General features: G+C 38.6%; 1 protein-coding gene across 3 annotated transcripts in view; it reads left to right on the forward strand.

The window, feature by feature from the left end:
* dync1i2a (dynein, cytoplasmic 1, intermediate chain 2a) overlaps positions 1 to 14,273 on the forward strand; it is a 51,457-nt gene extending 37,184 nt beyond the window's left edge. For all 3 annotated transcript variants that reach the window (XM_062069891.1, XM_062069892.1, XM_062069893.1), the window contains 5 exons: positions 7,449 to 7,582; positions 11,301 to 11,445; positions 11,674 to 11,814; positions 13,307 to 13,432; positions 13,763 to 14,273. In XM_062069891.1, the coding sequence (XP_061925875.1) occupies positions 7,449 to 7,582; positions 11,301 to 11,445; positions 11,674 to 11,814; positions 13,307 to 13,432; positions 13,763 to 13,876 (660 nt within the window). In that variant the 3' untranslated portion in view covers positions 13,877 to 14,273. The remainder of the gene's footprint in view (positions 1 to 7,448; positions 7,583 to 11,300; positions 11,446 to 11,673; positions 11,815 to 13,306; positions 13,433 to 13,762) is intronic.

Below are 14,273 nucleotides of genomic sequence, written 5' to 3' on the forward strand. Positions count from 1 at the left end.
TAGCCCTCGCCCACTACCACTACACCCTCCAAATGAAGTAAAAAGTGGTAGAGCTTTGTAATCTTCCCTAGGAATTGGGACACCACTTGCTATGTCACTGCATAGTTTACGTTCGGGCACGTAAGCGACTACATAGTTACGTTTGCACATACTGTACGTCCCACCTACAGTTGTACCGACACCAATGTTTTGGTACCAAAATGTATATTATGTATTTCAATACTTTTTGATACTTTTCAAAATAAAGGTGACCACAAAAATGTCATTATTAACTTCATTTCAACAGAACATGTTTGATAAAACTTTTGATTAAACATGTTTTTATTGCACCCAAAGAACAATTTAAAAAGATTGGAATTCAAATTAAATGGCACATTAAACACTCAGGCTTTTCCTATTGCACTCAAACATCAGTTTACAATTATTTTACATATTAGATAAAGCCTGCCATAATCTAAAATTAGGTTGGGATAGAATAGAAAGCTTTATTGACATTGTATTAAATGCTTCATGATTCATGATTGCCAATATTGAGCTGTGCTTTAAGCCAAATACAATAATTAGTAAACCCTGAAAACAAGTCTAAAGTACACAGATGAGGCAAGTATCAGGTAAAACACAAATGAGAAAGTGGGAATTTGTTACGAAATTCAGTCAATTTGACCTGCTATAATAATTTCCAAAAAGCCAACCAGCTGTATGCGTGTCTTGTATCTACTGTATGTGTGCACGGGGAAGCTGTTAACAATATTACCGTATTTTTCGGACTATAAGTCGCAGTTTTTTTCATAGTTTGACCGGGGGTGCGACTTATACTCAGGAGCGACTTATGTGTGAAATTATTAACACATTACTGTAAAATATCAAATAATATTATTCAGCTCATTCACGTAAGAGACTAGACGTATAAGATTTCATGGGATTTAGCGATTAGGAGTGACAGATTGTTTGGTAAACGTATAGCATGTTCTATATGTTATAGTTATTTGAATGACTCTTACCATAATATGTTACGTTAACATACCAGGCACGTTCTCAGTTGGTTATTTATGCGTCATATAACGTACACTTATTCAGCCTGTTGTTTACTATTCTTTATTTATTTTAAATTGCCTTTCAAATGTCTATTCTTGGTGTTGGGTTTTATCAAATAAATTTCCCCCAAAAATGCGACTTATACTCCAGTGCGACGTATATATGTTTTTTTCCTTCTTTATTATGCATTTTCGGCCGGTGCGACTTATACTCCGGAGCGACTTATACTCCGGAGCGACTTATAGTCCGAAAAATACGGTACCTGCCACGCTTTAAACTCCTTGTGAAGGTCTGACTGTTTGTCATTTAAAGGTTTAATGCTGTATTGACACATTTGGCGAGGCATGTTTTACTTCTATGTTTAAAGCGTCACCTTTATTGACAGTTCTGAAGCCCAAATGCTTTCACATTGCCTTTCACGCACACTTTTTATTAACCAGTAAACTTGCTGTTATTATGTCATTGTTCTTTTTGACGATTATGCTGATTGTATGCGCTGGGTGTGTGGGCTCAGCAACGTCACCGCCGCACGGCAACACACGTGGATGAAAAATAACTGCGGGTGTTTTCCGAACGCAGTACTACACTGCAAAAAGTCAGTGTTCAAAAACAAAAACAAAAACAAAAAAATTAGGAGTATTTTACTTGAACTAAGCAAAATTATCTGCCAATAGAACAAGAAAATTCGGCTTGTCAAGACTTTCCAAAACAAGTCAAATTAGCTAACCTCAATGAACCCAAAAATACCTTAAAATAAGTATATTTTCACTAATAACAAGTGCACTTTTCTTGGTAGAAAAAAAATGAGACATTTTTGCCCAATATGTTGAAAAATATTCTTAAATTAAGTAAAATGCTAGTGCCATTATCTTGACATAATGATATGCGCTCGGCATCATGATTTTTTTTTCATGCTTGAAGTAAGAAATTATAACTTTAAAAAAGTAGTTTTATACTTGTGAGTGTTGATGACACACCTTTGCATCAGTTGATATAGTAGTTTCAAGCATGTTTTACTCAATATAGGTCATAAAATGTCAGCAACAAGCTATAATATCTTACTGAGATAATTTAGGACCAAAACCCTTAAAACAAGTAAAACACTCTAACATAAAATCTGCTTAGTGAGAATACTTATCTTATTAGACAGAAAATAAGCAAATATCACTCTTTTTTGAGATATTTAATCTTACTTAGATTTCAGTTTTTGCAGTGTACTTTTCTTTATTCATGCGGTACTTTATTAGTAGCGGTGTACTGTACAACCCCCTAGTCCCACATCAAACCCGACAGCAATGGAGTTAATGGCCAAGATCTTTTTTTCTTACCTTCATCATGCTTCGGTTGATTAATAAAATAAGAACAACACGGAGAAAAAGCCACCCTATACGACTGTTGTCTCTTATGAATTTTTTAAAGTATGTAACGTTAATGTTTTCACATTCACAAGCTTTAAAGTTTTAATATTTTAGTATTATTATTTAGTACTTTAGCCTAAGGTTAGCTAGCGTGGCTAGCTGCCAAACATTACAAACTAACGTTCCAAACGAACATGTAATATATTGTATAACTTATGCAGAAATTGTGCATTTTTCTCTGGCCCTACCTGAGCGAGTCAGCGACTGAAATCCCTCACTCTGAAGGGCTAGAATTATACCCCCTACTCCTACATGCAGAGAGTCATCGGGACACCACTACCTTCACGGGAAGCGCAAAATGTAGGGATAGGGCTAAAAAGTAGGGTGAGGGGGTGTTTGGGACTGGGCCCAAGTCTGCCATGTTTAGAAAAGACACTCGCGTTTCATTCAGGGAGTAGGAACAAATTTGTTACAGGAAGTCGGAAGTGCGCTGCTATGGAAATGGAAATAAATGTGCCAAATAGATGGTTCCGGCTGTTCAAAAAAGAACAAATACGGTAAATATAGTACATATTACATATAATGTTATGATCGTGTCTGTTACAACATTACATATGGGTTATACTTGTATAGGGCTTTTCTACCTTCAAGGTACTCAAAGCGCTTTGACACTATTTCCACATTCACCCATACACACACACATTCACACTCTGATGGCGGGAGCTGGCGTGCAAGGCCCTAACCACCACCCATCAGGAGCGAGGGTGAAGTGTCTTGCTCAAGGACACAACGGACTGCTGCAGTCAGGCAAGCGCTACCGGAGTCTCATGGCCAACACGGAGAGACTCAGGAGGAGCTTCTATCCCCAAGCCATCAGACTGCTCAACTGCACCGCTGATTAACACTTATCACAATTGCACAAAACCGCACGCACAAGAATCACTTTACTTACCACCGAAATTACCGGACTACAATACTCTTCATTCAAAGACTGTAAAAAATGTAAAAACAAGAGTATAAAGAAGTCATACTGTTCCATTACCTCTGTTCATACTACTGTCACTACTCAACTGCCAAAGGAACTGTAGACACCTTAATATTTATTACTTCCTACTGTATATACTGTGTATACTGTATATACTGTTATACTATTTGATATTGCACTGGTACTGTATGTGACTACTGTACTTTTACTTTTACTGATACTTCTACCATAACTACTGGGACTTATTGTGCAACTTATTGTCTTGTAATTCATGTACATCAGAGCTATTCAAATTGTTGTATTTTTTTGTAGTTACTGTGTTAGATTCAGCAACTAGTGTTTGGATCCCACTGTACGCAATATCTGAAGAGCATGGAAAAAAGCATTTCACTGTGGTGTACTCTGCTTGTGACGAATAAAACCCTTGAACCTTGAACGTGACAAGGCGGTATAGCTCAGTTGGTAGAGTGGCCGTGCCAGCAACTTGAGGGTTCCAGGTTCGTTCCCCGTTTCCGCCATCCTAGTCACTGCCGCTGTGTCCTTGGGCAAGACACTTTACCCACCTGCTCCCAGTGCCACCCACACTGGTTTAAATGTAACTTAGATATTGGGTTTCACTATGTAAAAGCGCTTTGAGTCTCTAGAGAAAAAGCGCTATATAAATATAATTCACCTCACTTCACCAGGTTGGTATTGAATTGAATTGAACCAGGAACCCTCAGTTTGCTGGCACGGCCACTCTCCCAACAACGCCACGCCGTCCAACATATAAATTTCCATTGTGTATATAAAACGTTGATGGAGGGTTTTGAAGTTGCATCTGCAAGCGTTTTTTTAATCATTTTTAAAATACTAAAAAAAGACATTCTTGTCTCTCAAAATGATTGAACGATAAGCAAAATAAAAAGTGCAGATCCCCTTTAATATTCAGAGAACACTCACCTACATTTCTTTTTAAATCAACAACTAAACTGTTAGTGTTATCCAAGTTGAAAATATATATTTTAATCCAAAGAGACAAAATATAATAAGATTTGACATACACACAACAAATTATAACCTGATATAATTATATTTCACAGACATAATTTTCTAAATTTAACATAATTTTTCATTGTCAATGTAAATTAAACAATCTTGAGCACAAGCTGACTAAACTTGTTTTGGCACCACGGCTTCTGACACATTGAAGTTAAATAATATTACACATCTAACTTTACTTTTTTAAATCTACAGTACCTTGACTGTCTAAGAAATAAATATTTGTGTAGTGTATTTATTTTTAGAATATGATTTTAATCCCGAAATGCAAATGTAGCAATGTTGTGTATGCAGTGTAATGTGGTGTGGTGTGCAATGATCTTAACAATGGAGAAACCTGACCATCCTAACACAACACAGGGCACAACATAGGAGGGCACTTTCTTCAGGCCCAGAGTCAGCAGTTCATTTGCAGATCAAAAGTTAAGAGTCATTCCTTTGAAGATAATGTCAAAATTCTGCGTTGGGAGGACCATTGGATTACATGTGTGGAAGAAGACATCCATGTCAAATTGGAACAGAGGAGGTTTGCGCCATCACCTATCGCAGGTGTCCTTAATTAGAATTGTCCAAAAGGGACTGTGAGGGGAATAAGTAATAACATATATTATTATTAACTAGGACTTTCAAGCGATTAAAATATTTATCGCATTTTGTCCATATAAGGGCATTCAATCGATCGCAACTAAACTGTTTGGTTTGTCTTAGAAGACGTTTCGCCTCTCATTGGAGTAGGCTTCATTAGTTCGTGCTCATAGATTGATGAAGCCTACTCAGATGAGAGGCAAGACGTCTTCTACACTGCAAAAACTGAAATCTAAGTAAGATTAAATATCTCAAATAAGGGTGATATTTGCTTATTTTCTGTCTAATAAGATAATTCTTGTCACTAAGCAGATTTTATGTTAGTCTTTTAATTGTTTTAAGGGTTTTGGTCCTAAATGATCTCAGTAAGATATTACAGCTTGTTACTGAGATTTTATGACCTATATTTAGTAAAACATGCTTGAAACTAGAATATCAAGTGTTGCAAAGCTGTGTCATCAGCACTCACAAGTATAAAACTACTTTTTTAAAGTAATCATTTCTTATTTCAAGCATGAAAGAGACAATTGTGTCTCATAATTAAAACAGATGACAGCCAAATTGACTTTGTTTTATTTTCAATGAAACAATAGAAAATACGTACTCATATAGTAGTACAGTTGGCACAGTACAGTAAACTGACAGTTAATATTTAAACATTTAACAATTGACATTTCAAACAATTTTGAACAGAAATAGTTCATGCACATTCAGATAAATTCCTCAAAATTACAATTGAAAAAATTTGGCTGGGGGCCGGGCTGTTTATATACGCACTAATTGACTGAAAGAGCACGCACTTGGCGCGATGATGTCATGTTATCGATGGAAAAATGCATTTTTAGACCATATGATTTGCCTGAGCGGCTAGGAAACCCGGAGAGTAACAAGCGGTTGCCTTGTTGCCTTTCCATTAAGAACAAAAAATTAGTTTTTAGTATAAGTTTGCTGGTTTCAAGAAATGTAATGCAGAGCGCATATCATTATGTCAAGATAATGGCACTAGCATTTACTTCATTTAAGAATATTTTTCAACATATTGAGCAAAAAGGTCTCTTTTTTTTGTCTACCAAGAAAAGTCCACTTGTTATTAGTAAGAATATACTTATTTTAAGGTATTTGTGGGTTCATTGAGGTTAGCTCATTTTACTTGTTTTAGAAAGTCTTGACAAGCCAAATTTTCTTGTTTTATTGGCAGATAATTTTGCTTAGTTCAAGTAAAATACCCCTAATTTTTGTTTTTGTTTTTTTCTTGTTTTTGAACACTGGCTTTTTGCAGTGTAACACAAAGCAAACCGTTCAGTTGCAATCGATTGAATGAACCGAGATGACTATGATCTGGATGAATGAGAACCTTCATAGACATTTTGTCCATAGTTAACTCATATTGTAGTTAACCGCAGATAAGATATGATTTAGTATCTTTTATAAGTGTACCTTTTGATAGATAATTTTAATGTTTGTTAATACTATCAACATGGGACTGGACAAATTGTTTGCGTTATTTTACACCTTGGGCTTTACGGTGGAAGAGGGGTTAGTGCGTCTGCCTCACAATACGAAGGTCCTGGGTTCGATCCTGCGCTCGGGATCTTTCTGTGTGGAGTTTGCATGTTCTCCCCGTGACTGCGCGGGTTCCCTCCGGTTACTCCGGCTTCCTCCCACCTCCAAAGACATGCACCTGGGATAGGTTGATTGGCAACACTAAATGGTCCCTAGTGTGTGAATGTTGTCTGTCTATCTGTGTTGGCCCTGTGATGAGGTGGTGACTTGTCCAGGATGTACCCCACCTTCCGCCCGATTGTAGCTGAGATAGGCTCCAGCACCCCCCCCCCACGACCCCGAAAGGGATGAGCGGTAAAAAGTGGATGGATTTTACACCTTGTGCTCAACACAAAATGGACATGAGCACTTTTTTCCTGACCATAAAACTGGTCATTAATGGTTTCTTCTTTTAAAGGGTGGCCATTAATTAATGAGTTGCTTTGCCACCAGATTAGGTCTTTCACCAGTCATTCCGTGCAAAAATAACAACTACCCTTTTGTGTACCCCTCCATCAGGGGCATACATAGGAAGATTCCACACCTAACATTTTAGAACTGAAAGAGCCTTTTGTACGAAAAGGGAAATGTCTTGATTCAACCTTTTGCGGATCACCGTTAACTGAATAACTGAGATAATGTTTCCAGTGTAATATTATGTTGCACTCACTGTCAATTTCAATCCTGTTGACCGAATTCCTTCAATTCGACTCTTGATTTGTTTTCTTATTCATCCTGCAATTTAAAAAGCTTGTCTAGATTTGTCATTCCATCCATGCTGCCAGGACCCACATATTGTCAAACTTGAGCGTGTCAGTTGAATATAGATGATGCGTACATGAGTGGTTTTTTTATGGGTTGTGTTTGGCCGAGTGTGTGTTGACAAAAGCCTCCCTTCACAGGACAGCATGGAGCTGGTGTTCAAGCAGTCCAAAGCTGTAGCCGTCACCTCCATGTCCTTCCCTCTCGGAGACGTCAACAATTTTGTGGTGGGCAGCGAGGACGGCTCCGTCTACACGTCTTGCCGCCACGGAAGGTGCGTCAACCGCGGGCTGCGGGGGTCCAAAAATGGAACCCCCAAGTGTCAGATAAACAACACACACTCAGAGCAGCAGTCGACCTACTGTCTTGAAGTTGCTTTGTTTTCCTTTTCCTGTCAGTTGGCTTTATAGAGCTGCTTCCACAGTAATGCAGGCCACATGCAAGGGGAGGACAATCATTTTCCACAATTTGTTTGCAGCCGGTTAGAATTTAACCTGCGGCGTTGTTGTCATTATACAGCCCCCTGCTCATGTCGGATGATCCTCCGGCAAGGCAGCGTGTAAATGTGGCTTAACTCCGAGCCCCCGCTGAGAAGCGTATTAGCCTAAGACCAAATTATTTAAATGTCCAAGAGAGCGCAGAGAGCCGATCACTCCTCGGATTCACCAAATCATTTTCCAGCTCATTTACAATAGCATGATACTGTCATTGTGGTTTAATAATGCATAAGCATCACTCATGCTGAGTATTTACCGCTCTGTGTTAATTATCTGAGCTGCAGTTGGCTAACAGCTCTGCAGTGTGTAGTGCAGTCCAATTATTAGGCACTTTGGATGCAGTGTAAGTGCATGTGGAATGCCTTCAATGCAAGGGAACATCTAAAGTCAGATGTCCTTTAGTTCATACTCATCCTAGTTTGACTAAATAGCCCAAAAATACGGCCTACTGAAATGAATTTTTTTTATTTAAATGGGAATAGCAGATCCATTCTATGTGTCATACTTGATCATTTCGCGATATTGCCATATTTTTGCTGAAAGGATTTAGTAGAGAAAATCGACGATAAAGTTTGCAACTTTTGCTCGCTGATAAAAAAAGCCTTGCCTGTACCGGAAGTAGCGTGACGTCACAGGAGCTAGTATTCCTCACAATTCCCCGTTGTTTAGCATGGAGCGAGAGATTCGGAGCGACAAAGCGACGATTACCCCATTAATTTGAGCGAGGATGAGAGATTCGTAGATGAGGATCGTTACAGTGAAGGACTCGAGAGGCAGTGATGGACGTATCTTTTTTCGCTCTGACCGTAACTTAGGTACAAGCTGGCTCATTGGATTCCACACTCTCTCCTTTTTCTATTGTGGATCACAGATTTGTATTTTAAACCACCTCGGATACTATATCCTCTTGAAAATGAGAGTCGAGCACGCGAAATGGACATTTAAAGTGACTTTTATCTCCACGACAATACATCGGTGACACACTTAGCTACTGAGCTAACGTGATAGCATCGTTCTCAAATGAAGATAGAAACAAAAGAAATAAAACCCTGACTGGAAGGATGGACAGAAGATCAACAATACTATTAAACCATGTACATGTAACTACACGGTTAAAAATTCTCAGCCTGGTAAGGCTTAACAATGCTGTTGCTAACGACGCTAAGGCTAATTTAGCAACTTAGCAACCGGACCTCACAGAACTATGATAAAAACATTAGCGCTCCACCTACGCCAGCCAGCCCTCATCTTCCCATCAACAGCCGTGCTCACCTGCGTTCCAGCGATCGACAGCGCGACGAAGGACTTCATCCGTGGGTTTGGCGGCAAGCATCGGCTAGGCGTAGTAAGTAGTCCTTATTGTGTTGCTGTAAGTATTGTACTTAGCTGCTAATACACCGATGGATCCCACCTACAACGTTCTTCTTTGCAGCCTCCATTGTTCATTAAACAAATTGCAAAAGATTCACCAACACAGATGTCCAGAATACTGTGGAATTTTGTCGAAGAAAACAAGGTTTTTGTATCGGGTCGGTGGGGTACAACCACTTCCGTGGATTTTGTGACGTCACGCGCATAAATCATCCAAAGGAGTTTTTCAACCGGAAGTGTGGCGGGAATTTTAAAATTGCACTTTATAAGTTAACCCGGCCGTATTGGCATGTGTTTCAATGTTAAGATTTCATCATTGATATATAAACTATCAGACTGCGTGGTCGGTAGTAGTGGGTTTCAGTAGGCCTTTAAAGTTAAAGTACCAATGATTGTCACACACACACTAGGTGTGGTGAAATTTGACCCATCCCCTTGGTCCCCCCCTGGGAGGTGAGGGGAGCAGTGGGCAGCAGCGGTGCCGCGCCCGGGAATCATTTTTGGTCATTTAACCCCCAATTCCAACCCTTGATGCTGAGGGCCAAGCAGGGAGGTAATGGGTCCCATTTTTATAATCTTTGGTATGACTCGGCCGGGGTTTGAACTCACAACCTACCAATCTCAGAGCGGACACTCTAACCACTAGGCCACTGAGTAGGTTAAGGAGGAGTATAAGACTAAAGGTCAAACCTCGCTGATGCAAGTGGTGACGTGAGACTTTTGAATGAATAAATGAAATAAGTTTATTTCGTTCATGTAATCAACTATCAACCATTTTGTGTGATCAATTTAACAGTACAGATTATACATATTTAACAATCATACACATTTACACACAAAAAGAAAAGAAAAAGAATGACCGAAAAAGAAATAGGCAGAAGCCAAAGCTTGTATTTGTCTATCCTATACCTTCACTGAAAATTAGATTGCCTGGAACATCGTTGAAAAAAATCAATGGGATGAAAGTAATTGTTACTATATTTTATAATTTTAAATTATTTCACCTTTCACGGTTCTCTTAAACCTTAACAAAGAACTACACGTCTTCAACTCATCACTGAGCTTGTTCCACCATTTAACTCCTAAAACTGAAATACATTTGTATTTTATATTCCTTCTTGCTTTACCTATTTCAAAAATCAATATCCCCCGTAAATTATATTTTTCTCCTCTTAATTGAAATAACCTAAGAATACAAGCTGGAAGGCTGTTCTTCTTCACTCCAAACATAATTGTTTTGCTTTTAAAAACACAATACATGAAAATGTTAACACATTAGAACTAAATAATGGATTGGTATGATCATAGTAGCACGCTTTGTGTATTATTCTAATGACCCTTTTTTGAAGGTTAATTATTGGCTCTATGTTTGTTTTATAAACATTTCCCCAAACCTCAACACAATATGTGAAATATGGGAAAATAAAATAATAATATATCATATGCAGACATGTTTATTCAGCATGTGTCTTACTTTATACAGAATAGCAATGGATTTGGATATTTTTCCCTTTATATATTCATTATGCGGTTTCCAACATAATTTATGATCAATTATTATTCCCAATAATTTAGTTTCATATACTCTATCAATTTCCACTTGATTTAATTTTTAATTTTGCTTCACAATTTGTCCTTGCACCACTAAACACCATAAATTTAGTTTTCTTATCATTTAATGATAACTTATTAATATCAAACCATTTTTTTTAGCTGAATCCACTCAACCTCTATTATCTTCAACACTTCCTTCAAGTGTTCTCCTGAACAATATACATTTGTATCATCTGCAAACATAATACATTTCAATATATTAGATACTGAACAAATATCATTTAAATAAACTTCAGTGTGTAACACAAGTCGGTTCTAAAAGATGAATCCACAAGCCAACTTTACTTTATTTTATTTTTTATTTTTTTATTTTTTTCATTTCAACAGTCAACTTGTTTTTGCAGTTGCATGAAAGTTAAGAATTTGTAAATGTTCTTTGAAACACAAAAACGTTTTATGACACTTTGGACCTGAAACTAAAGTATTTACTTTGTTTTTCGGCGTGTAAATGTGAACACACGGAAGGAATTGTCTTGTCATGTGTTAGCATTTTCTATCTGTGTTTCACAGCAAAGCGGGCATCAGTGAGATGTTCGAGGGTCACCACGGGCCAATCACAGGCATCGACTGCCACACAGCCGCCGGGCCGCTGGACATCTCCCATCTGTTCGTCACCTCCTCTTTCGACTGGACGGTCAAACTGTGGAGCACCAAGGTAAGACGCAGCCATTGGCTAAAAAAACCACAGTACAGTCTGCTTGTGCAGGAAATAGTCACATTGCTGAGGTTCAAAACAAAAAACTGCATTCACAAAGATTAAAGCTTTAATAAGCTGTCAGTACAAACTGCAGCCACAATAACAAACATACTGTAGAAATTCAATAAATACCTCTGTGTTAAAAGGATTGCGATCATTTTTATCAGCTGTTGGATATATTTGCAGAACAACAAACCGCTCTACTCATTCGAGGATAACTCGGACTATGTGTACGATGTCATGTGGTCGCCCACTCACCCGGCTCTGTTTGCCTGCGTGGACGGCGTTGGACACCTCGATCTGTGGAACCTCAACAACGACACCGAGGTACAACACTAACATTCTTCATTTCCTCAATGTCCAGCATCTCAGCAACCATTTTATGATATCTTGTCAAGGGGCGAGGCATGTAAAGATAGGAACATTTCATATCACAGTTATCGTGACCAAAATGATCATGGTATTGCTGAATGTGTTCAAAAAGTACTTCTACACACATTCAAATCTTTAGACCAAGTATTTTTTTTGAATAACTAAAATAATTGGAGACACTGTTAGAAAACCCACTATTTTGTTTCTTATGCTTTACAGGTTGTGTTTTAGTCTTAGTATTTTATCTGTTTCAATGGCTAAGCTTTTATTGTTTTAAATATTGTTTGTACTGTAGCACTTTAAGATTTATTTAAATGAAAAGTACGTAACAAATAAAAATGTTATTTTTCAATATTTCTGGCGGGCGTTGTCCTCCTCTGTTCAGCGGTCCTCGTTGTTAGGTTTAATGTGCACAATTAAAAAGCTTAGTTGCTCAGACCGCAATGTGTTTACATAAATTTAGATTGGGGAATGTTGTTTCTTAATAGGGAATGTCGTTAATGTCACTTGTTTTTTAATGTTAACATTTAAAGGGGAATTGCACTTTTTATTTTTTATTTTGCCTATCCTTCACAATCATTATGAAAGACATGATGACAATTTTTTTTATTTTTAATGCATTCTAAATATGAAATACATTTGATCAAAAGTCCGCTTACAATAGAGCCTATGGTAGCCGCTCTATTCTGCCTATAAAACTCTTAAATAAACATTCAAACACCTCCATTAAGGTTTTATATACATGATATAAGTATATGTGGTAATGGGCACATTTCCGAGTCTAATTTGGCTGTCAAAGTATATCAACTTGTCGGAATACATCCTTAGCCTTTTTCTATTCAAGTGAGAGGCATGATTTATGATCTACAATAAACTTCCAGGGAGCAGGGAAGCGAGGAAACAGTTGACCACTCGATGATGTCAACATAGGCACACAAGCTTGTGATCACGGCGCTGCTATAAAGAGTTTGTACTTATAATAACAATATCATTAATACATGGTTAATATTCAAGTCACAAAATGTGACTTGAATTGTATTACTCCTGTTTGTTTTACGTTGGGTCGAGAAATACTGTGTGCCTCTTGCCTGGTATACTTGCGCGCCCCGGTATAAACTATTTGCTTGCCTAACAGAATTGCTATTGTGACATCCAGTGGACACATTTAGAACAGCAGTTTCTTTCATTTTAAAATGCAGTTCAATTTTACACTTAGTAAACTTATCTCTGTTCTGGGCTGCATGTTTGACATCCCTGGATTAGTTTAATAATTAAAAAAAGTTATCCATAGGTTAGTAAAACCATAGCTGCAGCCTTACTAGTATCAGTGGGAGGTCCTTGTTCATGTGAGTTTAAGAACTAAGTTGGGAGTCTCTGTTTTTGTTCTGATATAGTTTTAGTCTGATACCTGTTGCATGATCACATGATCTCACCTCTTTACCTGCAGGTCCCGACAGCCAGCGTGACGGTGGACGGGAACCCGGCCCTCAACCGGATCCGATGGGCTCAGTCCGGAAGAGAAATCGCGGTGGGAGACTCCGATGGCCAAGTTCTGGTCTATGAAGTTGGAGAGGTGAACAAACTCATTGAAAATCTCCTTACTGTCATTTTCCTCACGCTACTTGTGTTTCTTATTGTTGTCTCACTCACTGGTCCACAATGCAAACCTTCTTCCTGTTTACATTCTTCTGCCTGCTGCCGACCAATCAGAGAAGAGAGCGGCTATCACACGGTCCATTGTGGCACCTTGCTTCTCAGGTTTTCTAAACCAAAACCAGCTGGGAAATGTAGCGCGTCTACAAGGCAATGGAGTGAAGGACATTGTGAAGTCACGTGTGTTGTGATTGCGGTGCCATAAAAATGGATGTCCTTGTTAAATCCGCGCCTCTCCTTCCTTCACCAGCAAATCGCCGCTCCGCGAAATGACGAGTGGAGCCGCTTTGTCCGCACGCTGGCCGAGATCAACGAGAACCAAGACGACGCGGAGGAGCTGGCCACTCAACGCCTGGGGATCTGAAGCGGCGTCCGGGATGGTTTTTGGGACCACCGGTGGGCTCGTTGGTGCGACACGACGCCTGCTCTGATGACAGCTGGAAACACCAGACCACAGGTTTCTTCTGCAGTCGGCTGATAATGTCTGCCTTCTAGAAAGGCCACACTCAAACCAGATGCCTTAAACATTTAACTTCAACTTGATTTCGCCTTAAGTACAACTTCCTCCAGCCAAATATTTTGTCTTTCTTTGCATGACATGTTTTTAATTGCTCCTCCTTCACGTCACTGAAGCAATCACAGATTTATACCTCCTAGAATGTAAACACTTCAGAACTGTCGGCATCCTTTTCACATCTTCTGACATCATGTCCTCATCTATGCTGTGAACACTCAGAGATCTATAAAGTAAGTTGATAATA

This window comes from Entelurus aequoreus, linkage group LG14 (genome assembly GCF_033978785.1).
Source record: "Entelurus aequoreus isolate RoL-2023_Sb linkage group LG14, RoL_Eaeq_v1.1, whole genome shotgun sequence".
NCBI lineage: Eukaryota > Metazoa > Chordata > Actinopteri > Syngnathiformes > Syngnathidae > Entelurus > Entelurus aequoreus.